Source organism: Phyllobates terribilis, unplaced genomic scaffold (assembly GCF_046119375.1).
Source record: "Phyllobates terribilis strain yellow unplaced genomic scaffold, ASM4611937v1 Scaffold_5__5_contigs__length_657084704, whole genome shotgun sequence".
NCBI classification, from domain to species: domain Eukaryota; kingdom Metazoa; phylum Chordata; class Amphibia; order Anura; family Dendrobatidae; genus Phyllobates; species Phyllobates terribilis.
This window is the reverse complement of record NW_027362765.1, coordinates 57,257,202-57,284,697: the sequence shown is the minus strand read 5'-3', so window position 1 is coordinate 57,284,697 and position 27,496 is coordinate 57,257,202. Positions and strand designations below refer to the sequence as shown.

The window sequence follows — 27,496 nt, the reverse complement described above, 5'->3', positions numbered from 1 at the left end:
CTCGTACACGCGCGGCTCCGCTCCCTACACCTCGTACACGCGCGGCTCCGCTCCCTACACCTCGTACGCGCGCGGCTCCGCTCCCTACACCTCGTACGCGCACGGCTCCGCTCCCTACACCTCGTACGCGCGCGGCTCCGCTCCCTACACCTCGTACGCGCGCGGCTCCGCTCCCTACACCTCGTATGCGCGCGGCTCCACTCCGTACACCTCGTACGCGCGCGGCTCCGCTCCGTACACCTCGTACGCGCGTGGCTCCGCTCCGTACACCTCGTACACGCGCAGCTCCGCTCCCTATACCCAGTACACGCGCGGCTCCGCTCAGTACACCTCGTACACGCGCGACTCCGCTCCGTACACCTCGTACACAGGCGGCTCCGCTCCGTACGCCTCGTACACACGCGGTTCCGCTCCGTACGCCTCGTACACACACGGCTCTGCTCCGTACACCTCATACACACGCGGATCCTCTCCGTACACCTCATACACACGCGGCTCTGCTCCGTACACCTTGTACACACGCGGCTCCGCTCCGTACACCTCATACACACGCGGATCCTCTCCGTACATCTCGTACACACGCGGCTCCGCTCCGTACACCTCGTACACGCGCGGCTCTGCTCCGTACACCTCGTACACGCGCGGCTCCGCTCCGTACACCTCATACACACACGGCTCCGCTCCGTACGCCTCGTACACACACGGCTCTGCTCCATACACCTCATACACACGCAGCTCCTCTCCGTACACCTCGTACACACGCGGCTCTGCTCCGTACGCCTCGTACACACGCGGCTCTGCTCAGTACGCCTCGTACACACGCGGCTCCGCTCCGTACACCTCGTACACACACGGTTCTGCTCCGTACACCTGGTACACGCGCGGCTCCGCTCCGTACGCCTCGTACACACGCGGCTCCGCTCCGTACACCTCGTACACACGCGGCTCCTCTCCGTACACCTCGTATATACACGGCTCCGCTCCGTACACCTCGTACACACACGGCTCTGCTACATCCACACTGTAAACCCCTCCTGACCCCACACATAACCTTCACCTCATCCAGCACCATGACAACCAGCACAGCAGAGTCCTGCACCCACTGAGGCCCCTGATCATGTGACCCCTGACTCCTCCCCTCCTGTGACCTCATCACAGGTCCTGTGCGCACAGAACAGCCATATATGTGGTGGCGGCTCTGCAGGTGGAGGTATGTGGAGAGACCCCATTACTGGGGGCCATTTATCATTAACCCCTTCATATCTGAGCCTGTTTAGGTATTCTGCTATGTACTAAGAGCCATAACATTTTTTTCCTGATGTAGGTACATTCCTCCCACAAGCGATACGTGGTAGAGGGACACGTATTGCACACACAGCACGATCTTTTCACGATCCTTACACGGTATTGCAACCCCATATATATATACATCTTAACTAGCAGTCCTTTTTAGGACTAATCCAGCTGTATATATTCAGTGGTGACAGCAGGAGTTAGGCAGTGTATACTGCACAAGAGGGTCCATTGCACGTTCTGTCTGATCCTGCTCATACAGATATCCGTAAACATAGCCCCAGATATCAGGGGCCTGGGCTAATTTCTTTTTTTTTGCTCTTAATCCTGATTATTTGCTTAAAAAGCAATCCAGCGTACACCATTTTACTGCTCCATTTGCTTGTTAGCAGAATACAGCCAGATTTTTTTTATTTTATTGAAAATTGACCAGACGTGATCCCATATGACTGCCTTAATAACACAGAAATTTTGTGGAGCGTGCCAAATATTCCACTGAATTTAAATTCAGCCAGCTGTGTTTTGTTGAACCAATTGAAACTTGGTCGCTGACAAATACCATGTTGTTAGGTGACTGCCTGAAACCGTGACCATGAGATGTGATCCTATATGACTGCTGTGATAATACAGAAATTTTTGGGAACATGTCAGATATCACATTACATTTAGAGTATGGCAGTTGTGTGTTCAAACCTATTATCAGTTGGTCTCTGACAAATACCATACTATTAGGCGACTGCCTTAAACCGGGGCCATCAGACGTGATCCCATATGACTGCCGTAATAATACAGAAATGTTTTGGAACGTGTCAGATATCACACTACATTTAAAGTATGGCAGTTAGGTTTGAACACACATCTGTGAACAATGTCGTCAGAGTATCACGCCACTTTTATGGACTGACAATAAAAAAACATACAAACAACAAGCTAAAATGGAAAAAATGTTAAGAAACAGTCTTTCCAGGGTAATGACTTGTATATAAGGCCAAAGAAATAATAATAAAAAAAAGTTATGGACTGTGGAAGACATTTAGGCGACCAGAATGAACACTCATCTGGAGCTGATGATACCACCTAGCACCTCTACCTATTGTAAATGCATCTAACAGCGTTATTGACAGGGAATAGAATGGATTTTATATTTTTTTGGGCAGCAGCACGCAGTATAAGGCAATAATACCTGGCTGGATCGGTGTAATACGCTATCCACACTGCGATACCTCACCCGTAAACGAATTTCAGATAAGACAGTTAATATTCTAGAATATAGAATCTATTTGAATTGTCCTTCCCATTATTAAGGAGTGGGTCTCCTATACTGTTATTGCATATGCAGCAATTTCAAAATAAATAAAAACACAGTAGGATCTTTAGTATAAAAACCAGACTCGCCAATGTAACCTCAATGTAATCACATTGTTCAGCTCCTGCAGCTCCTCCTCCTCCTGTTCGGCCTCCATCTCCGAAATGACCACATCTATCACAAGCTGGAAGTACTGCAGCACTGCCACGGCCAAGCGGCAACAGGCTGTGCTGAAGATAATATGCTTATGCTTAGATGACAAACCGCACACAGCTGCAGAGCTGTTGAAAGCTGTAACACAGCAGGCAGATCTGTGGTTCTCACCGCTGAACATACAGCCAGGCATGGTCGTGTGTGACAATGTCCGGAACCTGGTGGTGGAGAAATGACCGCCTGAGTAGATACGGTTTCCCTCTGTGCCATTCCTTTCACCGAGCTAAAGAATATGGCTGTGGTGAAACACAACTGTCACCGAGAAGCAGTGTCAGACTGAAGAACATTGGGCCCACCAGAGGATTTGATTCTGAGGGCCCACCTTTCTCCCCCCGCTCAAGAGCCCCATAGCAGCTGCAAAGTTTGCGCTATGAACTCTCCTGATGGAGAAGCCAGGGCCCACCAGAAGGTTTCCCATAGGCTTACATTGGGCTCATTGCTCGGGTCGAGCACTTGAGCATTCCAATTTGCTCGACTCAAGCAACGAGTACCCGAGCATTTTTGTGCTCACCCAACACTAATAAGAATTTCTCCCTCCACTGAATGTTTCTGACAGGATCCCAGTCACGTACGGTCTTGGAGAATGTTGTCCTTAGTCCCTTGCAGTGACAAATCACAATAACAATGCAGGATAAATAACATGATAGTTTTATACTGTAAGTCTTTATTGCAACAAAACCAATATGTGCATTTTTATATTTTGTTTTGCCTGTAATACAATGATGCAATGTGGGCATCACGGTGGCTCAGTGGTTAGCACTGAAGCCTTTCAGTTCTGGGGTCCTGGGTTCAAATCCCACCAAGGACAACATCTGCAAGGAGTTTGTATGTTCTCCCTGTGTTTGCGTGGGTTTCCTCCGGGTTCTCCGGTTTCCTCCCACTCTCCAAAGACTTACTGATAGGGAATCTAGATTTTGGGCCCCAATGGGGACAGCGATGATGATGCATGTAAAGCGTTGCGGAATATGTTAGTGATTTATATAAATAAAAGATTATTATTATTATAATGTGTAATCTTTTGATTCCTCAGGTAATACATTACACTACTTCTTCAGTGCTGTGTTTTATCCCTGCTTCTTAGTGTTATACTGACAAGAAGCCTATTAGTCAGTGCCTCTGTTAGGGTCAAATAGACCTTACATGGCATGGCCTTGCCTATGTCTATACAGTACATACAGTACATGTCATTCCCAGAGGTCATTGCTAGGCCTTCTGCCACTATAGCAATGTAGCGGCACCCTGCAATTATTTAGTGAAGTGTATAAGGCCTAAAAGAAGTAGTCAGTTTTTTTAAGTCAATCCTCTTAGATGCCGGGGTATGATGATTCTTTGCCCATGCCATCCCTAAAAAACACATGTTTATCTAGAACATAAACGTTTGTGAAATAAAAGATAAATAACGTCATGATTTTTGTCTGTTTTGTTCTTCTTCTAGAACTGATGCTGATTTACAGTCAACACTTTTTTCCTAATATTTGGGATAGCTGCTGCCAGTTAGGGGCCAAAGTATTATCAGTCCCAGAAGAGAAAATACATGTACACATTAGATATCCTCACATGTTCCTCTTAGTATCTCCAGTAATTGTATTATTAGATGGGATTCCTTAAGATGTTACATCGTCATCTTCTTCATGTTCAGATATGAGATCAGTGCTTTATCACAAGAAGCTTCAATGATAAGTGAGTGGGCTACATTAATTCTGACTTGGCTCGCTGGTATATTACTGGAGATTTCTTACATGGGATCTTTATGATGTTACATCGTCATCTTCTCCCCATTCAGGTCCCTACAATATCGGATCCTCTCAGTGGAGATCTTCTATATAAGAGAATTGTCCTGATTGACCCGTCAAGGATGGATAGGGACAGGGACAAGATGGCGGAGAGGATATTACACCTCACCCTAGAGATCCTCTTCCGGCTTACTGGAGAGGTGAGAGATTCTGATGACGTCACATTGCATAATTCTTATCTATGGGAATAACAGATGGACAGAACTGGAGAGGTGAGGACTCTGGAAATGTCTGTAGTGAGATTTATTAATGTGTCTCTCCATAACCAGGATTACACAGTAGTGAAGAAGACCTCTAGTGAGCGCAGTCAGGCCCCTGTGTCTGAGGGATGGGGAAGACACCTGAGCCCTCTGATGGGACATCCTCCTCACCGTCTGATACATGAGGACATTAATGACCAGAAGATCCTAGAACTCACCTACAAGATGATTGAGCTGCTGACTGGAGAGGTGACACTGCTGGGAATGCTGGGAAATTATACAGTAATGCTATGAAGGGATCGGGGGATGATGGTATCATTGTATGTGTCAGGTTCCTATAAGATGGCAGGATGTCACCGTCTATTTCTCCATGGAGGAGTGGGAGTATTTAGAAGGACACAAAGATCTGTACAAGGACGTCATGATGGAGGTTCCCCAGCCCCTCACATCACCAGGTAATAGGACTAAATTCACATGGCCTATAATTATCTGTATGTAAAGAATGAATTCAGTCCCTGTATGTGTTTCCTCCAGGTCTATCCAGTGAGAGGACAACACCAGAGAGATGTCCCGGGCCTCTTACACAGGACTATAACCTAGAAAATCCAAATGTTCCTCAGGATCATCAGGTAGATGGAGAGGTGTCATGAGATCTCCCCTATCATGTGTAGATGGCTGTGAAGGTCTTGTGTTCAGTCTTATTTTATCCACCAGTACTATACACTGAATTGCAAATTTATTAGAGACACCTGCACTTTCACGCTTTGAGCTTCATTGTATAGAATTAGATCGGTGACCTCGGAGTGCACCATAAAATGTGAGCAAATTTTCTGTTAATTAGTTTCAGTGTGAGTCCATACTAGATTTGGGGAATAGAGCAATCTCAGCGACTTCCAGTAATTCAAAAACCAACAACCTTGTGAGGTTCTCTGGTATACTGGTGCGGAGAGTTTATTAAAAATATTCTGTTCAAGAAAAAATTAAATGAAAGCAGATGGAGTGGCTGTAAATATTCGTCTATGAAAGAAGTCTGAGGAGGATATCAAACAGTCATAGAAAATGTAAAAAACTTGTGATCTGATTAATGTGTCTCAACTCATAACTCTTTGCTTAGTACATTTTAGAAATGATGAGTTATAGCAGCAGACGATCACTTTAAGTGCCAGTGTTGTTCAAGGAAAGCAAACTGAAAACTCCTCCAGTGAACAAAAGAGCACAAAAAGTATACTGTATATTGGAGAGCAATAGAAAACATTGTCTGTTCAGATTAATCCAGATTTCCATTGCACCATGCTGATGGGAGGGTCAGAATTTAGCACAAGCAGCAGTAATCCATGCCACCTTCCTGTCAGGCATCAACAGTCATTGCTGGTGAAGGTTTATTAATCCCTACCCGACATGCGCCGTATATATACTGCTCTGTGAGAGCTGTGTTCCCGCAAAGCACCGTGTATATACGGTGCTGCGATCGCGGCAGCGCTGCCGTGATCAAGTGATGGTGTAAGCTCTATGTGAGAGCTGGCACCCCGCAGCAACACCCACAATTGGTGCTAGCACCGATCGCGGGCGTTAAACCCCTGTGATGTCGCTGACAGCGACATCACAGGGCATTGCACAGGGTGTGAACTCCCTCTGTGCTTCCATCAACACGATGCGATCGCGTTGTGCTGATCGTCTCCATGGTAACCTCCGGTCCAAAGATGGCTGTGGGGTACTTCAGGGACCTGCAGGAAGGTGGCCATCTCAGCGCCTGCTCAGAGAGCCAGGAGCTGAGACACCTCCTTCCTGCCTGTCAGATGCTGATCTAATGCTCTGGAGTGCATTAGATCAGTGATCAGGGCAGGGAAAGTTGATGTCCTATAGTGGGACAATGTAATAAAGTAATAAAAAAAGTTAATAAAAATATAAAGAACAAAAAAATATATTAATCTAATGAATATAGACAGATATGTGTAAAAAAAAAAAAAAAAGTACACATATTTGGTATCGCCACGTCAGGAACAACCTGACTTATAAAACTGTCCCACTAGTTAACCCCTTCAGTGAACACTCTAAAAAAAAAAAAAAAAATGAAAAAGAAGGCAAAAAACATACTGTCAAACAAAAAGTGGAACAAAACGCGATCAAAAAGACGAATATAAATAAAAATGGTATAGCTGAAAACGCTATCTTGTCCCGCAAAAAACAAGCCGCCATACAGCTCCATCAGCGGAAAAAATAAAAGTTACAGCTCTCAGAGTAAAGCAGTGCAAAAATAATTATTTTTTTCTATAAAATAGTTTTTATTTTGTAAAAGCGCCAAAACATAAAAAATCAATATGAATGTGGTACCGCTGTAAACGTACTGACCTGAAGAATAAAGCTGCCTTATCAATTTTACCACACGTGGAACGGCATAAAAAAAATCCCCAAAAATCAATTCCTGAATTGCTGGATTTTGTTAATTCAGCCTCCCAAAAAAAGCAATAGAAAGCGATCAAAAGACGCCATTTGCCTGAAAATGGTACCAATAAAAACATCAACTTGTCCCTCAAAAACAAGCCATCACATGACTTTGTCGGAAGAAATATGGAAAAATTATAACTCTCAAAATATGGCAATGCAAAAACTAGTCTTTACACTAAAAAGCATATTTTAGTGTGTGACAGCAGCCAGTCATAAAAACCTGATATAAATCGCACTGACCCGACAAATAAAGTTGCCTAATCACTTATACCGCACGACGAACGGTGTAAAAATAAATAAAACCAATTCTTCACCTGCTGTTGATTTTGTTCATTCTGCCTCCCAAAGATCGCAGTAAGGCTCGGCGAACATTTAGGCTGTGTGCCCCCTGTGCGTTTTTTAAGCGTTTCCGCAGCGTCAACTCTGCTGCAGAAATGCTTAAAAAACGCTTGGTAGAAGGTCTGCCATGTTCCCCAATGATAATCCACATGTGCTGTGCACATGCTGCGGAAATTTCCGCTGCGGATTATTATTGCGGAAAAATCCGCAGCACTACCAATTATTTTGCGGAAGCGCAGCGTTTTCGCTGCCATTGACTTGCATTGGAACGCATGTCATCCGCATCACTGAATCTGTACATGCGGATTCCATGCTTTTCAATGTGCGGATGGTACCTGGGTTTAGAGAAGAGGAGACTCTCCTCCGGACCCGGGTACCATAGTACCTGTAAAAAAAAAAAAGAATAAAATAAAAAATGAATATTATACTTACCTTCTGATGGCCCCCGGTGTCCTTGTCTCGGCTTGCCGGCAGCTCGCGGTAGACTAAAGGACCTCCGGGGACGTAATTTAGGCATGTGACGGGTCACGCGACCGCTGTCGTCGGCAGGTCCTTTAGTCTACCATTGCCTAAAAGGACCATTACCTTTCTTTCAGTCACACTATATAAATCCATGCCGGTTGCATGGATTTGTATAGTGTGACCAAGTTGTCAAGCACTTTTCCAAGTGATGCTAAAATCGCTTGGAAAGCGCTTGTCAACCCTCATGCGGAAATGCATGTGAAGAACGCTTCACATCCGCTTGTCCCTGGCAGGAAAACGCATGTACAATCCGCATGCATTTTTTCTGCCAGGGAGACGCAGAAACGCTCAGGAAAAATCCAGAGCATTTCTGCATCGTGGGCACATAGCCTTATTCTGCACTGAGCGCTTATATCTGGGTTTCAGTGTAAATTTCTGAAATACGTGAATCAGATGGAAACCCCGGCGGAAGATTCCCTATAATGGGGCAGATAGAGGCACTGTGGACATCGTCTGGCCTGTGATTCGGCGGTGTCCGTCTTTTTATTAGGCATGCATAAAAGTGCCGTCGACCACAGTTCTGTGCACTTTTGAAAAGAAGAACGACCCTGAACAGAGGCCAAACGGAGTCCAGAGTAACTCTGCTACCTCATTATACTGAATGGATCCCTTGGGGGTTTCATCTGCATCATGTCACTCGGAGATTTAGATAGAAACCCCGATATAAGTGCTCATCGTAGACCGTAGGATAAATGCGATCCCAAATGTTATGTAAAATGTTCTCAATAAAATCTTCAACTCCATTCACAAAAAAATCAAGTCCCCACTCAGGTCCGTCATCTGTTAAAGGACTTATAGGGGGCTACCACGTTACTGGTAGCACAAAGACTCTGAAAAAACAAAATGGCACCTCGACCTCCAAAAGAAATCCAGCGAATTCTGCTCTCCCAAATCCAAATATCCCACTTCCTTCTGAGCTCCACAGTGTGACTGAACCGCAGTTAGCGTCCATATGTTTGGCATTCCTGTAGCGATGAGAGCCTGGCTAATTTACGGGTGCATGTCTCCAGAAGCACGACTTGCGCATAACGGCTGGGCACTATAATGTTTTGGTCACTACAACGTCAGTTTGCAATCTTCACTTAGCAACATCCACTGCTGCTTGTTTTTGGAAAACACCCATGGAGTCAAAATAGTCACTACACCTGTAGATAAATTCACAACGAGGTATAATTTCCAAAGTGGGGTCACTTGAGGGGGGGATTCTGCTCTTCTAGCACATAGGGGCTCTGTATATGGAGTCCGCAAACTATTCTAGAAAAACTGTGCTCCAGGAGGCGTTCCGTCCCTCCCGAGTCTCGCCATATGGCTAAGCAGTACTGCACAGCCACATATGGGGTATTTCTAAATTCAGCAGAAATTGTGGGACAAATTTTGGTGACATTTTTAACCCATTTCCCAGTGTGAAAATTTCCCCTAGATGAATTCATTGAGAGGTGTAGTTTATAAAATGGGGTCACTTATGGGGCGTTCGGCTAATCTGGCACCTTAGGTTCTCTACCAATGTGATATGGCACCCTAAAACCAGTCCAGCTAAATCTGAACTCCAATATGGCGCTTCTTCCCTTCTGAAGTTTGCGCTATGCCTCAGAAGTAGTTTTTGACCACATATGGAGTATCTGCGTACTCAAGAGAAATTCCACAACAAATTTTGGGGTACATTTTCTCCTGTTACCCTTGTGAAAATGCAAAATTTGGGGCTAAAAAATATTCTTTTAGGAAAAATGTGATTTATTATTTTTTTTTCACGGCTCAAAGTTATACACTTCTGTGAAGCACCTGGGGCTTCAAGGTGCTCACTGCACATCTATACAAGCTCCCTGAGGAGTCTAGTTCCCAGAATGGTGTCACTTGTGGGGGATTTCCACTGTTTAGGCACAACAGCAGCTCTCCAAACGCGACATGGCGTCCGCTAATTATGCCAGCAAATTTTACATTCAAAAAGTCAAATGGCGAGCCTCCCCTCCCGAGCCCTGCCGTGCACCCAAACAGTGGTTTTCCCCCATATATTGGGTATCGGTGTGCTCAGGAGAAATTGCACAACAAATTTTGGTGTCCATTTTCTCCTGTTACCGTTGTGAAAGTAAAAAAAATGGGTCTAAAGTAAAATTTTTGTGAAAAAAAAGTTAAATGTTTATTTTTTTCTTCCACATTCCATTAATTCCTGTGAAGCAACTGAAGAGTTAATAAACTTTTTGAATGTGGTTTTGAGCACCTTGAGGGGTGCAGGTTTTAGAATAGTGTCACAGTTGGGTATTTTCTGTCATATAGATACCTCAAAGTCACTTCTAAAACAAAAATGGTTTTGTAAATTTTGTTGTAAAAATGAGAAATCACTGGTCAACTTTTAACCCTTCTAACTTCCTAACCAAAAAAAAAAAATGTTTCCAACATTGTACTAATGAAAAGTAGACATGTGGGAAATACTATTTATTAACTATTTTGTGTGACATGATTCTCTGATTTAAGGGTATAAAAATTGAAAGTTTGAAAATTGCTACATTTTTTCCAAATTTCCGATTTTTCACAGGTAAACGTAAGTCTATTCAAATACATTTTCCCACTGTCATGAAGTACAATATGTCCCGAAAAAACATTCTCAGAATCACCGGGATCTGTTGAAGCGTTTCAGAGTTATTACCTCATTAAGTGACACTGGTCAGAATTAAAAAAATTGGCCTGGTCAGGAAGGTGAAAACAGGCTTCGGGGTTAAAGGATTAATTGTGTAAGGGAAAATTTTCTCATCACATCCTGTGTTCTCTGATTCCATTGATGGATTTTTGGTTGGTAAAGTTTACCTAACCATTGTGGACGACCAAGGTCATTACTTCTTGACAGTGGTTTTCCCCATGGCACAAAGGACAATGCACCATGCTACAATGGTTATACAGTCATCAATAGGTTCCTAGAGTTATCCTTCGTTCTGCTTCTTCAGATCTTAATCTTATAGAGCATCTCTGGGACCAGATAGAATGGGCTGTACAAAACATGTCAGCACCTCCATTTCTTATCCTCATGCACCAATATTCTTGCAAAAAAATTTCAGCAATTAGTGGAGCCCTGACACTATAAAATGTTGTGGTTCTGAAGGTCAAAGGAGGTCCAACGAACTGCTAAATGATTGACTCTCATAAAGGGGCTATTCAGTGTATGTTTTATACTTGGTGGAGATTACAGATTAAAGCTGATCATAGACATTAGATGTTGTCTGGATCTTCTCACAATGTGGCCATTCAGTGTATGTTTTATACTTGGTGGAGATGACAGGATAAAGCTGATCATAGACATTAGATGTTGTCTGGATCTTCTCACAATGTGGCCATTCAGTGTATGTTTTATATTTGGTGGAGATGACAGGATAAAGCTGATCATAGACATTAGATGTTATCTGGATCTTCTCACAATGTGGCCATTCAGTGTATGTTTTATACTTGGTGGAGATGACAGGATAAAGCTGATCATAGACATTAGATGTTGTCTGGATCTTCTCCCAATGTGGCCATTCAGTGTATGTTTTATACTTGGTGGAGATGACAGGATAAAGCTGATGATAGACATTAGATGTTGTCTGGATCTTCTCACAATGTGGCCATTCAGTGTATCTTTTATACTTGGTGGAGATGACAGGATAAAGCTGATCATAGACATTAGATGTTGTCTGGATCTTCTCCCAATGTGACCATTCAGTGTATGTTTTATACTTGGTGGAGATTACAGATTAAAGCTGATCATAGACATTAGATGTTGTCTGGATCTTCTCACAATGTGGCCATTCAGTGTATGTTTTATATCTGGTGGAGATGACAGGATAAAGCTGATCATAGACATTAGATGTTGTCTGGATCTTCTCACAATGTGGCCATTCAGTGTATGTTTTATACTTGGTGGAGATGACAGGATAAAGCTGATCATAGACATTAGATGTTGTCTGGATCTTCTCCCAATGTGACCATTCAGTGTATGTTTTATACTTGGTGGAGATTACAGATTAAAGCTGATCATAGACATTAGATGTTGTCTGGATCTTCTCACAATGTGGCCATTCAGTGTATGTTTTATACTTGGTGAAGATGACAGGATAAAGCTGATCATAGACATTAGATGTTGTCTGGATCTTCTCACAATGTGGCCATTCAGTATATGTTTTATACTTGGTGGAGATGACAGGATAAAGCTGATCATAGACAATAGATGTTGTCTGGATCTTCTCCCAATGTGACCATTCAGTGTATGTTTTATACTTGGTGGAGATTACAGATTAAAGCTGATCATAGACATTAGATGTTGTCTGGATCTTCTCACAATGTGGTCATTCAGTGTATGTTTTATACTTGGTGGAGATGACAGGATAAAGCTGATCATAGACATTAGATGTTGTCTGGATCTTCTCACAATGTGGCCATTCAGTGTATGTTTTATATCTGGTGGAGATGACAGGATAAAGCTGATCATAGACAATAGATGTTGTCTGGATCTTCTCACAATGTGGCCATTCAGTGTATGTTTTATACTTGGTGGAGATGACAGGATAAAGCTGATCATAGACATTAGATGTTGTCTGGATCTTCTCACAATGTGGCCATTCAGTATATGTTTTATACTTGGTGGAGATGACAGGATAAAGCTGATCATAGACATTAGCTTTGTATTACCTACAGCTGTGTAAATGTATATGTAGTGTAGCGTTAGTGCGATAATATAATCACTGATCGCAGTCTTCCCCGGTTTCCAGTGCCACATTGGTCCTTTTATGAGTCATGTCACAGCTATTCTGACTTGCTGGCTCCCCTATGTGTGAGCTGAAAGTTGCTTTTACAGTGTAAGCCTATGGAGCGTGAGAACGAGGCTCTAAATTTATATTGTAAAAGCGACTTCCGGCTCACATAGAGAGCCCAAATTGAGTCAGTAAATTGGAATAACTATAATGTGAATGAGAAGATTGTAGCAGCATTGAAAACTGGGGAAGACTGCGATCCGTGAGTATGTTATCGCCCTTGGGACAGGTGCAGACAGCTGTAGAAATATGAGAGAAAAGGGCCAAATATGCAAATGACACTCTGATCAGAGTTTAATCAGGGTGTCAGCATAGTGTGATCTGATTCTTTCGGATGAGGACAAGATGGAGAAAAAAATTTCTCCATCTTCTCCGTTCTGTGAAGACACAAAAATCTGACTGTACTCAGATGCCATCCAAGTACAGTCCGATGTTTCCCCCGACACCTATTTACTTGCATGGCCTGGCCATTCAGCGATATTTTCCTAGGACAGACACTGAGGAAAAAATCAGACATGTTCACAGCCCCATAGAATAACATTGGTCCAAGTGTGATCCAATGTTTTGTCCGATCGCACTCAGACTGATAATACAGTTGTCTGCACGAACCCTTACACTAAATATACATTTACACAGATTTGGGCTATAAACAGTTTTTGGTGAGAGTGCTTCTTAAATTATTTTTTTTGGTCTCAAAATCATTTTATATGACTTCTCCAGCCTTCTGTGATTTTCACAATCTTTGTTTCAGGGTAAAGATTTGAATGTTAATACTACAGAGACATATGTGCTGGGTGATGAGTGGTGTAAAGAGGAGATTCCTACAGATAACTGTAATGGTAAGTAGTAACCACGAAGTACAGAAAAGTCACAGGTTCTACTCATTTACTGCCTGCTACAGCTATATATATCAGTTAGTCAGACGTCAGCTATGAGCATCTAGAAAGCAGGCTCAGCTCCTGAGCAAGCTTCATATTTTCCTTAGCGACCTATGATGAAAGTGTACATCATAGCTATTAGAAAAGTTAATATAAACAGGACAGCGCTTATAAGGAAAATGTGTAAAAAAAAAAAAAAGAGACAAAATAAGATGGCATACAAATATGCAAAACAGTTATAAAAAGAAAAGGAGAAATAACAGAAAATACCTAAAGGTTTTCAATCTAAAGATGCTGCTCTGTTTCACTGAGGGTAGGAGAATGATGGAACACACTCAGACCTGGCTGACCCCCACAATGTGAACACTGTGTGTCTTCCGTGGGTGTAACACTAATCAGACAACACAGGGTGAGGTTAAAACAGCATGGCAGTACTTTATTGCACCACAAAGCGGATAATAAACATATAGAACCAGTCCCAGCAAGTACCCAAAATGGTGCAACATTACACAGTCCTTATCCTTCCGCTGGCCTGCCTGGGATAGAAGAGCTGCGATTTCGGGGCTTCCAGGGCCGACTACCCCCACCAGTGGCACCACGCTTTTGGCGGGCCCCCAAAGAGAGAAGGTTACGACAAGCTTAGGAAACTAGCCGAGAGCAGTGAGGTCTGGGACCAGGTGACCTGATTGTCCCAACCTGGATTCTTTAAGACGTCTCTGAAAGTTCAGCAATGGTCAATGGAGCCGATCTGTATTCCTCCAGCTGGGGCCAAAGTCCCCTAAGCTGACATGCTGTAGAATGATCCCCAATAGAGGCAGAGACCCCTATTTTATACATCACAGTTGTCCTTGCAGCCATCATTCACAGGTCAAGGGTCAGGGATCAAGGTGGATGGTCTCATGACTCACTGTTTGAGCATTTAATCGACTTGCATGGTTTGGTATAATACATAATCAGCATATTATCACAGTATTGCTCCATGTCTCTATCTTGCAAGATTTGCAGACAATATGTTACAGTACATCTCAACTCAAGTGTCAACATTCAGGATTATTCAAACAATAGCCTGTGTTAATCAACCAAAGTAGAAACACCAATGCAAAAGTCAACATGAGGATAAAAGCATATAGCTCCTGGCTTACTGAATTTGTCTGGCATAATTAAGAAGAAAAGCTGTGTCATCACAAACACCTTTCATCTTTTTATGTCCTTATTCCTCATCTCAGTTATCCAAGACTGCTTATAAGTTTATTAGAGAAATTTCAAGACTTTAATTAGAAAATTAGTTAATAAGCTGCAAGTACCGTATTTTCTCCTTCCCCCATGACGGCACCGCGGAGAGAGGGGATCCGCCCTTCAAGGACAGGAAACCTACAGATAAAAAGGGCGGCACCTCTCTCCCGCATCAGTTGGTTTCCTGTCCTTAACGGGGACCTACAGAAAGAAAAAAGAGGGAAAGAAAAGAAAGAAAGAATAAAAAAAAGAAGAATATGGGCATACCAGGCCCGGCCAGCCGGCTCAGGCAGCAGGGGTTCCCTTCCTCGGCTGGTTCGGTGTCCTGTAGCGCCACCGCTGAGGTCAGTGGGCCTCCAGGGTGACAGGGAGACGCGCCGCAGGAGAAGACGGGAGCCGCTGCATTCTCTGATGGTGTCGGGGGCCCAGGGTGGTGAGTAGGCTGGGCGCCTCCCCCTGACGCAAGCCACAGTGCACCACTGGGGTGTCGGCGGTCTGGGCGCTCTCGCGCACCGAAAGTGCCGCGTGCCATGGTGCCTCTCTGGGAGTGGCACGTTTGAACGCTCGCGCGGGAACCCGGAGTATGTTATGCTGCCCAGCCAAGAAGAAAGCGTTGTCACGCCAGCACAGCCAAGGTGACGGTGGAAGCAGGCGGTCTGGCAGGTCTTCGCAACGTGGCAAGGACTCCAGCGTGGCATCAACCTCGAGGAAAGGCCCATCTACAGGAACGAGTTCCCCTCCAAATCCGGTATTCTCTCTTACAGCAGGATGGTAAGTAATCTTCATGAAAGCTCACTTGTAACTTGGACCCCCCCTTTTCTCTCATCAGGGAAGGAATAATACAGGCAAGTCCAAACACAGGGCCTGCGCTCTTTGCGCAGAAGATCTGCCCACCACATGGGAAAAAAGACTATGCAACTCGTGTATTGAACAAACAATTTGCGAGGAGACCCCTAAGTTTGCCTCAGAACTCAGATCCCTGATTAAATCCCAGGTTGCGGATACCTTCAAATCCCTGCGGAAGGGGGGGGAGAAAGGGGGGGAACCAGGAACCTATCCCCTATATCAGGATCTAGCAGTTCAGACGGGGAGGTGGTAGACTCAGATTCGTCTTTCTTATCTTCGTCCTCGTCATCTTCTGAGGGAGGGGGACGTAGCTGTTTCCCTATAGCGGGTACGGATAATTTAATTAAGGCAGTTAGGTCCACTATGGGGTTGGTAGATCCTCGCCCCAAGAAATCAGTCCAGGACATGATGTTCAGTGGCCTGGAACAAAAGAAAAGAAGATCTTTCCCTCTCAATGACAAAGTCCACGCCCTGATTAAAAGGGAATGGAAAAAGCCGGAACGAAAGGGCTTGTTGTCACCTAAGAGGAAATACCCCTTTGAGGACCCGGTATGCTCCTTCTGGGGAAAGGATTAGACGTGGCAATAGCTAAAGCCTCTAAAAAATTTTCATGGGGTTACTAAAGGACCCAATGGACAAAAAAGCGGACTCCTTCCTAAAAGGGGCTTGGGAGGCCGCAAGGGGAGGGTTAAAACCCGCAGTTGCAGCCACATGTACAGCCAGATCTTTGATGGTCTGGCTAGATCAACTAGATACACAACTTAAGAACAAAACGTCCAGGGATAACATACGAGGCTCCATCCCAGTAATGAAGGGCGCAGCTGCTTTTTTGGCTGACACATCAGCCGATTCTGTTAGGCTGGCAGCCAGGGCTGCGAGCTTCTCTAACGCAGCCAGGTGGGCCCTCTGGCTTAAATGCTGGCAGGGTGACCAGCAAACAAAGTATAGGCTGTGTTCCATTCCTTGCGAGGGTCAGTTCCTATTTGGACCTACTCTGGACGATATCCTCAACAAGGCTGGGGATAACAAGAAAAGTTTCCCGGTCCTCTCTGGTACTTCATACAGGAAGTCCTTTCGGAGCAGAAAATTTATGCGCAGGAAACCCCCCAAAGACCAGGATAGGTGGGAGGATAGGAAGAAAAAAGCCAAAGGGTTTATGTTTAACAGGCCCCCCAGCGACACCAGGAAACCCGCCCCAGTCAGCCCCAGGTGGGGGGGAGACTTCTTCATTTCCTCCCAGCCTGGGAAAAAATATCAAACAGCTCTTGGATTTTAGACCTGATAAAAGCAGGGCTAAAATTTCAGTTTTAACTCCATTCCCCGTCCGAACTTTGCTATAACCCCCAAAAGGTCATCAGAGGTAGAACAACTAGCACTAGAACAAGAAATTCTAGGCCTAATAGAAAGAGCAGTCCTTCAGGAAGTCCCTGCCCAGGAGAAAGGCGAAGGATTCTACTCCCCTCTGTTCCTAAGGAAAAAAGTGGACGGGACTTTCAGGACAATCGTAAACCTGAAAAAATTGAACAAATTTCTAAGGGTGCAAACCTTCAAGATGGAGTCAATAAAATTGTCAGTGAAATTGTTGTTCCCAGACTGTTTATGGCTGTCCTGGATCTAAAGGACGCCTATTATCACGTCCGTATACACAGAGACTACCAGAAATTCCTAAGGGTAGCTATATCGATAAAGGGAATAGTCAAACACTACCAGTATACGGCCCTCCCCTTCGGTCTAGCTATAGCCCCAAGGGTTTTCACAAAAATAGTGGCAGAGGTAATGGCCCATCTGAGGGAGCAAAACATTCTGATCACCCCGTACCTGGACGATCTGCTAATAGGCAACTCTTTCAATCATTGCAAGGACCAACTAGCAAGGGTCATGGATTCCTTGACGAATTTAGTCTGGCTTCTGAACCTAAAAAAGTCCAGGTTGGAGCCAGACCAAGTACAAGAGTATCTGGGCATCTTATTAGATTTGAGGAATCAGGAATGCCGTCTCCCGGCAGGGAAAATCCAGAATATGATAGCCCGGATATCCCGCGTGAAAGACCACCCCTCTATGACTCTGCGGGGAGCAATGTCCCTTCTAGGTTTCATCACTGCTTGTATCCCGGGCGTCCGTTGAGCTCAGGTGCACACCAGGGACTTACAATGGGAAATCTTGGGGGCAGAAAAATAACTAAAAGGGCACTTAGAAGGTCGGCTAATTTTGTCATCAAAAACCTTGCTTTCCCTAACATGGTGGACGGAGGTGGATCGTTTAACCAGAGGCGTTCCATGAGCAATCTCAGTGTCGCAGGTCCTAACTACAGATGCAAGCCCCGGGGGGTGGGGGGCTCACCTAAACGACCAAATAGCTCAGGGGGTCTGGTCAGAGGATTTAGAAGGGGTATCTTCCAACATGAAGGAACTTCTGGCAGTAAAATTCGCCCTCTCAAAATTTCTAAACATCCTATGGGGACACCATGTAAGAGTGTTTTCGGACAACAGGGTAGTAGTGGCAAACTTAAACCACCAGGGGGGAACCCGGTCCCATTCTCTACTACAGGTGTCAAAATCAATCCTCCAGTTAGCAGAGAACAATTTGGAGTCTCTGTCCGCACTCCACATAAAAGGAACAGAAAACATCACAGCAGACTTCCTGAGCCGAACCCAGCTGAGACAAGGCGAATGGGAGCTGAATCAGTTAGTGTTCAACCAACTCACAGAAATGTGGGGAAACCCTTCCATAGACCTATTCGCCAACTGGCTGAACAAAAAAGTGGACATATTCTGCTCAATAAACCCCAAGGGGAACCTGTTATGATCTGCAACAAGTACTAAGCAAAGAAAGGTGAAAACTATCCCTACAGTAAGACTAAGCTGAATCCCTACGATGTAGTGGGCTGCCTGTTCCTTGCGAACAGACCTGCCTTAGTCCTCAGCTAGTCTGAACTAAGACCTATAGCATAAAGGAAGGGGTCCCTAAAAGAACTAAGGACTGGAACAAAAATGGGACACCCCCTGAACAGAGAAAGTTGTTGCAGAACACAAAAAGATAAACTGACAAAAGGTACTAGAGGTCCAGAAGGACCAAGCAAACTGACAGAGATAGACACAGAAGCACCTGGTTAGCAAAACAGTCAAACAACACTGAAGTCCAGCACAGCCGAAAGGGCAGAGCTGGAATATATAGGCAGATGGTCACGTGACCGCAAAACACAAGATGGAAAAAACAAATAGGAGGGTTCTAACAGAACCCAGTAGCATTAGATGCTTTCTCAATCCCATGGAGCCAGCAGCTAGCCTATTAGTTTCCTCCGATCGCTCTGATTCCGGCGATTATGAGGAAAGTCAGGGAAGACAAGGCAAACATAATTTTGATAGCCCCTTCTGGCCAAAGAGGCCCTGGTTTTCCTGGCTGAGGATAATGTCCACCTCCGACCCCTGGGTTCTTCCGGAAATCCCGGATCTCCTTTTCCAGGGATCGGTCCTCCATCCTCAGGTAGCAAATCTACACTTGACAGCCTGGATTTTGAGAGGGTGCTCTTAAGGGATAGAGGTTTTTCCCCAAATTTAATCTCCACTCTACTACTGAGTAGAAAACCCGTGACTACCAGACTTTATGGTAAAACCTCGAAAAAATTCCTCTCATATGCAGGTTCAAAGGTACAAGGGGAGGCCCCCATTACTTCCATCTTAAAGTTCCTACAAAAGGGGTTAGAGCGGGGTCTGGCCACAAGCACTCTAAAGGTTCAAGTTGCGGCATTAGGGGCCCTATACAACTGCGACCTGGCCAGAAATAGGTGGATTTCTAGGTTCATCAAGGCATCACACAGGTCTAGGCCCATCCCCTCCCTAAATACTCCTCCCTCCTCCTTGGGACTTAAATTTAGTTCTTTCAGCCCTAACCAAACATCCCTTTGAAACTTTAGCGGATGCATCTCTAAAAGTCCATCTCTAAAATCTCTTAAGACGTCACCCTTAGTAGCTCTCACATTGGCACGAATAGTTAGCGACATACAAGCCTTATCAGCAGGGCCCCCCTTCATGCAAATCCTAGAAGACAAGGTGACACTTAGGACTGACCCAGCATACTTTCCTAAGGTGGGATCACACTTCCATAGATCGCAGGAGGTCACCCTCCCTTCCTTTTGCCCAAATCCTAAAAACAGGGGGGAAAAAGACCTACACACCTTAGACGTCAGAAGATGCATTATCCATTACTTAGAGGTCACACAGGAGTATAGGATGGACAGGTCTCTCTTTGTGTGCTTCCAGGGACCTTGGAAGGGACAAAAAGCTTCCAAGGGCACACTGGCAAGATGGATAAGAGACGCCATCTCCCTGGCATATTCGTCAAGCGGGGAAACCGCCACAGAGGACCTAAAAGCTCACTCAACTAGGGCAGTAGCAGCCTCCTGGGCGGAGAAAGCCGGCGCTTCAATCGAACAGATATGTAGAGCTGCAACCTGGTCTTCCCCTTCTACATTCTTTAAGCACTACCGGCTGGATCTAACCTCTTCTTCGGACCTTACCTTTGGTAGAAGGGTTCTGGAAGGGGTGGTCCCTCCCTAAACGACACTTCTCTGCAATTCTCTCCATGGTGCCGTCATGGGGGAAGGAGAAAGACGTAGTTATTTACCGGTAACGGGATTTCTCAGAGCCCATGACGGCACCCGTACATTCCCTCCCTTCACGCATGGGCGAACACACTTATTTGTTACTTATGTGTGTCTGGTAAACTCCTTAAAAATGTTAAATTTTGTGTTACTAACCTGGGGGTCCTCTCTATGCTCTGTAAACAACTGATGCAGGAGAGAGGTGCCGCTCTTTTTATCTGTAGGTTTCCTGTCCTTGAAGGGCAGATCCCCTCTCTCCTTGATGCCATCATGGGCTCTGAGAAATCCCGTTACTGGTAAATAACTACGTCTTTTCAGACTATAAGACGCACTTTTTTCCTCCAAAATTTTGGAGGAAAGTGGGGGGGTGCGTCTTATAGTCCAAATACTATATACATGGCTGTGCGTGGTGGTGGGTGTGGGGGAGCGGCAGCGGGGGATCAGCGTAGCACAGGAGGCAGGAGCCGCCTGCTGCAGCCTACCACAGCTACTAAAGAAAATTAATATTCCCTGCTCCCCACGCCCATGGGTTGTACTGAATATTCATGGTCTTTAATAGCAGGCACACTGACCGCAGAGCGGCAGCAGGAGCCGTGCTGCGGTACAGTGTGCGCACTATTGAACAGACTGAATGGTCACTGCTCCTCATGCACAGAGTCCCGGCGTGGGGAGCAGTGACTATTCCAGCACAGCGTCACACACTGTCTGAGGGCGCATGGCAGGGACACCATGCGTGCCCTGCCATGCGCGGCTCACACAGTGAGAGTGTCGGTAGCAGAGCGGGGCAGCTCTGGAGGAGAGAGGAGGTGAGTATGATTGTTTCTTTTTTGTGGGCAGCATGATGGGGGCTCAGAGGGTGCCATGCATACCAAGATGGGGGTTCAAGGGGTGCCATGCATACCAGGATGGGGGTTCAAGGGGTGCCATGCATACCAGGATGGGGGATCAAGGGATGCTTTGAATACCAAGATGGTGGATCAAGGGGTGCCATGCATACCAGGATGGGGGATCAAGAGGTGCCATGAATACTAAGATGGGGATCAGGGGGTGCCATGAATACCAGGACTGGGGATCAAGGGGTGCCATGAATACCAGGATGGTGGATAAAGGGGTACCATGAATACCAGGATGGGGGATCAGGGGGTGCTATACATACCAGGAAGGGGGATCAAGGGGTGCCATGAATACCAGGATGGGGGATCAGGGGGTGCTATACATACCAGGAAGGGGGATCAAGGGGTGCCATGCATACCAGGAAGGGGGATCAAGGAGTACCATGCATACCAGGATGGGGATTAGGGCCAGGTATACCAGGATGGGATGGGAGCCACGTATACCAGGAAGAAGGGGTCATACATACCAGGATGGAGGATACTAACAGAATTGAGGGACATTACCCCAATACCAGTGTCAGCAACAGAACCCCTCCCCCACAACAGGGCATCATGACCACATTTTTTGCTTACATTTTTTTTTCCTATTTTCCTCCTCTAAAACCTAGGTGCATCTTATGGTCCAGTACGTTTTATAGTCTGAAAAATATGGTACAATGAATATTAAATAGTTCATTTTCTTGTTTCCCCTTTTGCAATAGGGGTGGGGGACATCCAGTTCGGATAACATATGTGCATCTTTTTTTTTTTTTTTTTTTTTTTTTTAGCTTGTACCAACTAACCCTAGGTGTCACAAATTACAATTAATCTCTTTCTAGAGTTTTTTTTAACAATTCCATATTTACATACTCGCTCATCACTAGTCTTCACTACTCCATGGCTGGCCATGCCCCTCCTCGAGTTTTTTTTATGTGGATTTTACTTTCAGAAAAATTGACATGGTGTCACGATCCCGCCTGTATCTTCTGGCGTGAGCGTGGTTAGTGGTCCCACTAGGCCACGGACCGAGGAGTGCCTGGAGGGGCGTAACTAGGGGCCTCGCCCAATCCGACCCCGGATGCACAGCAGCTTTACGACTCCGCGACCTGAGGAGGGACGAGGGAGGTGGCCCAGGTGCTACTCCAGGGCAGACCCCGGTCACACAGCTGTTGATCCACGCCGGGGCATGCAGATACTGGCAGGTTTGGCTGGTGGGCTAGCAAACGTAGGCGGGCATGACTGGCAGGCAGACACAGGCGGGCACGGCAGACTGGATAGGGACCAGTACAGACTGGGCAATAGGAAAGGAGCCGCAGAGCGCGGACGGGAAGGACAGAGCTCTTCACATGGAACAGACAGGGTCAGGAAAGCGCAGGAAAATAGCTAGAACACAGAGGATAAATACAGGGGAAGGGAAACGGGACAAGCAGAGCCAGATACACAGAAAATACTTCCTATGAAGTAGCGAGTGGACACACTGACAAGCTGAAGTACAGAGACAACTTTTAAACTTTTTAAAAAAATTAAAAACTGAAAAGTGGGGCGTGCAATATTATTCGGCCCCCTTTAGTTAATACTTTGTAGCGCCATCTTTTGATGCGATTACAGCTGCAAGTCGATTGGGGTATGTCTCTATCAGTTTTGCACATCGAGAGGCTGAAATTCTTGCCCATTCTTCCTTGCAAAACAGCTCGAGCTCAGTGAGGTTGGATGGAGAGCGTTTGTGAACAGCAGTTTTCAGCTCTTTCCACAGATTCTCGATTGGATTCTGGTCTGGACTTTGACTTGGCCATTCTAACACCTGGATACGTTTATTTTTGAATCATTCCATTGTAGATTTTGCTTTATGTTTGGGATCATTGTCTTGTTGAAGATAAATCGCCGTCCCAGTCTCAGGTCTTTTGCAGACTCCAACAGGTTTTCTTCCAGAATGGTCCTGTATTTGGGTCCGTCCATCTTCCCATCAATTTTAACCATCTTCCCTGTCCCTGCTTAAGAAATGCAGGCCCAAACCATGATGCTGCCACCACCATGTTTGACAGTGGGGATGGTGTTTTGAGGGTGATGAGCTGTGTTGCTTTTAGTCCAAACATATCGTTTTACATTGTGGCCAAAAAGTTCGATTTTGGTTTCATCTGACCAGAGCACCTTATTCCACACGTTTGCTGTGTCTCCCAGGTGACTTGTGTCAAACTTCAAATGAGACTTTTTATGGATATCTTTCAGAAATGGCTTTCTTCTTGCTACTCTTCCATAAAGGCCAGATTTATGTAGTGTACGACTGATTGTTGTCCTATGGACAGACTCTCCCACCTCAGCTGTAGATCTCTGCAGTTCATCCAGAGTGATCATGGGCCTTTTGGCTGCATCTCTGATCAGTCGTCTCCTTGTTCGAGATGAAAGTTTAGAGGGACGGCCGGGTCTTCGTAGATTTGCAGTGGTCTGATACTCCTTCCATTTCAATATGATCGCTTGCACAGTGCTCCTTGAGATGTTTAAAACTTGGGAAATCTTTTTGTATACAAATCCGGCTTTAAACTTTGCCACAACAGTATCTCGGACCTGCCTGGTGTGTTCCTTGGTCTTCATGATGCTCTCTGCACTTGAAACAGAACCCTGAGACTATCACAAAGCAGGTGCATTTATACGGAGACTTGATTACACACAGGTGGATTCTATTTATCATTACCAGTCATTTAGGACAACATTGGATCATTCAGAGATCCTCACTGAATTTCTAGAGTGAGTTTGCTGCACTAAAAGTAAAGGGGCCGAATAATATTGCACGCCCCACTTTTCAGTTTTTAATTTTTTAGAAAAGTTTAAAATATCCAATAAATTTCGTTCCACTTCACCATTGTATCCCACTTGTTGTTGATTCTTCCCCAAAAAATTAGAATTTTATATCTTTATGTTTGAAGCCAGAAATGTAGAAAAGTTCAGGGAGGGCAAATACTTTCACAAGGCACTGTACAGTCCCCAGGGTGGCAGAACAAGATAGCTGGGCAGGACCTGGCAACTCAGCGGTTTCATATAGCACACTGAGAGAAAGTGTTGCTCAGGCACCTCCCACTGGGCGGAGGTGCCTTAAGTACCCAGTGACTCAAAGCAATAGGCTGGGGACGCATTAGGAATGTGCGCACTGTTCCACCAAAATGGGCACCGACTCCACGATCCTGACTCCACAGCCCTGATAGGAACTATCCAACAATGATAACAAGTAACAATAAATATCAATCTACAATTTGATAAGAACTTTACAGTTGGGGATTTTGTAAACCATTAGTCCATCTGTTGATGTCTTTAGTGTTTTATGTATTTATGTTGTTTTTAACTTGCAGAAGAATAAAATTATATTTTAATGGATTATATTTACCAGTAAAGTGAGGCAGGTGGATGTCTAAGCAGGTGATGAAGCAGGAATCAGGTCAAGAGCAAGCCAATGTCTAACAGAGTTTATTTTTGCTGCTACTGTCATAGTGAGCTTAAAATTCAAAGTTACTACAATTTGCTTAGACTTTTTATATAGAAGTGTTCTAAATAAATGCAATACAGATTATTTAATGGCAGTATTACTGAAAAATAATAAAATTGGCTTTATTCTTGGCAGACGACTGTTCCGAGAGCTTGGAGGGATGTCTGACATTGTCAGATTTTACTGCAGATGATCATGGCATCACACTAGATACAATTGAAGACTATGTCATAATCCCAGATAAAGCTCCAGCTCTTCACAGCAAAGATTTATCATCCAATCATTCTCAACGGCTCCTCTCTTCTGATTCATCACAGACTGTCAAGCAAAATACACATAACAAAATGGATGGTGGACATCAAAGAGCATACAGAGGGACGAAACAATTTTCATGCTCAGAATGTGGGAAATGTTGTCCTCGAAAATCTGACCTTGTTAAACATTTGAGATTTCACACAGGGGAAAAACCATTTTCATGTTCAGAATGTGGGAAATGTTTTTCTCAGAAATGTGACCTTGCTAAACATCTCAGAATTCACACAGGGAAGCAACCATTTTCATGCTCAGAATGTGGGAAAGGTTATAGTGCTAGATCAAAACTTCTTACACATCAAAGAAATCACACCGGGGAGAAGTCGCCATTTTCATGTTCAGAATGTGGGAAATGTTTTTCTCAGAATTGTGACCTTGCTAAACATCTGAGAATTCACACAGGGGAGAAACCATTTTCATGTTCCGAATGTGGGAAATGTTTTAACACCAATTCAATTCTTGTTAGACATCAGAAAATTCACACAGGGGTGAAGGTATTTTCATGTTTAGAATGTGGGAAATGGTATAACCAGAAATCTGGTTTAGTAGGACATCAGAGAACTCACACAGGGGAGAAACCATTTTCGTGCACTGAATGTGGAAAATGTTTTAACTGCAAATCAACTCTGGTTACACATCAGAGAATTCACACAGGGGAGAAGCCATATTCATGTGCTGAATGTGGAACGTTTTTTAGCCATAAAGCAACTCTAAGAACCCATCAAACAATTCACACTGGACAGAAAGCATTTTCATGTTCAGACTGTGGGAGATGTTTCACAAGGAAACCAAATCTTATCTCACATCAGAGAATTCACACAGGGGAGAAGTTATTTTCATGTTTAGTATGTGGCAAATGCTTTACCCAGAAATCAGTTTTATTTAGACATCAGAGAATTCACACAGGTGAAATGCCATATTCATGTTAACAATCTGGGAAATATTTTAAACAGAAAACAGCTTTTGTTAGACAAAAGGGAAAAAGACATGTATAGAGTGTTCATTTTTTTTAACCATAATTCAGAATCACAGAATTTACACAGAGGAGAAGTCATTTCATTCACTGTATGTGGATCATGCTTTAGGCAAAAAATAATCTAAAATTCAAACATCAAAGATCTCACAGAGGAAAAACAATTTCATGTTCTGAATGTGGGAAATGTTTTATCCAAAAATCATATTCTCTTAAACAGAGAAGTAGCCATTCTCTTCTTTATTTTGACAAGTTATAAAAATAGGACAGTTACAGTCCCAAATAAAGTCATGTGATACCAGAAAAAGGGAATGTAATTTAGAACACTAAGTGGTGGATGAGAATTATGTGCAATTACCAATAAATATGTTATCGAAAAGCAAATAGAATTAAAAAACAAAACACACCTATATACTGAATGGGCACTCTATTAGAGACTTCTATCTAGTAGAGCATTTGACACTTTTCAGCCTTCAGAACTGCAGAAATTCATCATGATAAAGATACTAGATATTGAAAACTTTCTACAGGAGTATTGGCTCATGCTGACAGGATAACTTTTGAAATAATAGAATGTTAGAGTTGAAAGGGACCTCCAGGGTCACCATGTCCACCTCCCTGCTCAATGCAGGATTTACTAAACCATCTGAGACAGATGTTTGTCCAGCCTCTAAAATGTGTCACTAGTGCAGATCACTAACTGAGTCTTTCCTGTTTTCCTTGGACAGCAATAGCACTCAGACTGGTCATCTGCTTTGATAGCCCATGGTAGCATTTGATAGCTCTTAGTGTGTTCGGAGGTTATTTGGAGATGCAGTGTTGTTTGACTGAGCACCACCTGTTGATCAGAACAGTTCAGTGGATTCTCATTCACTGAATGTTTTTTTCACACTCCTGAAACTGTTGTACAAGAAAAGTTCGCTGTATATCAACCATGTGCATGTATATATCAAATATTTATATATACGTTATAACATCATCTTATATGGGTTGCCTGAAAGGGCAGATGTCTATATTAAAGTTACCATTCATTGTAGATCAAACATTATAACTGCATCTTAAAGGAGCTCTTGGTTATCTCTCTCTTACGCACTTTTATGCCCAGCTTGGAACATCAAACCAATTGAGTGTTTTATTAGATGAAACGAGCTGGACAGTGGATGATTGGCTCGTCAGCTGTCCTGATCAGGTGACTCAAGAAAAGCATTTGACAACCCCCTTAAAACGTATTAACAATGATTAATAAACTTTTAAAACATATCCTTGTGTTTGGATTTATACATCTTTATTTGTTTAATTACTCCTGGACTGCCATAGACTTTAAACCTTCTGGCGGTCCATGCATTAATGATCTGAAACACGCGGCCTGCACTCTGGCTGCTTCATGCGGCACGCAGGCACCATACACCCCTTGACGATCC

At 44.4% G+C, this 27,496-nt stretch overlaps 1 protein-coding gene across 1 annotated transcript; it reads left to right on the top strand.

Annotated features, from left to right (window-relative positions):
* The first annotated feature begins 1,138 nt into the window (after positions 1-1,138).
* Positions 1,139-27,496, top strand: LOC141271993 (uncharacterized). The gene is made up of 7 exons (XM_073682263.1): positions 1,139-1,210; positions 4,596-4,745; positions 4,875-5,054; positions 5,137-5,260; positions 5,340-5,434; positions 13,638-13,725; positions 24,926-27,496. The coding sequence occupies exons 2-7, from the start codon at positions 4,668-4,670 to the stop codon at positions 26,029-26,031; spliced, it is 1,671 nt and encodes a 556-aa protein (XP_073538364.1). The 5' UTR covers positions 1,139-1,210; positions 4,596-4,667; the 3' UTR covers positions 26,032-27,496.

Bases quoted from the DNA above. Each gene is read 5' to 3' on its own strand.
- LOC141271993 (XM_073682263.1), top strand. From the start codon at position 4,668: ATGGATAGGGACAGGGACAAGATGGCGGAGAGGATATTACACCTCACC. The intron at 5,055-5,136 runs GTGACACTGCTG...TGTATGTGTCAG, and splicing joins TTGAGCTGCTGACTGGAGAG to GTTCCTATAAGATGGCAGGA. The intron at 13,726-24,925 runs GTAAGTAGTAAC...TATTCTTGGCAG, and splicing joins TCCTACAGATAACTGTAATG to ACGACTGTTCCGAGAGCTTG.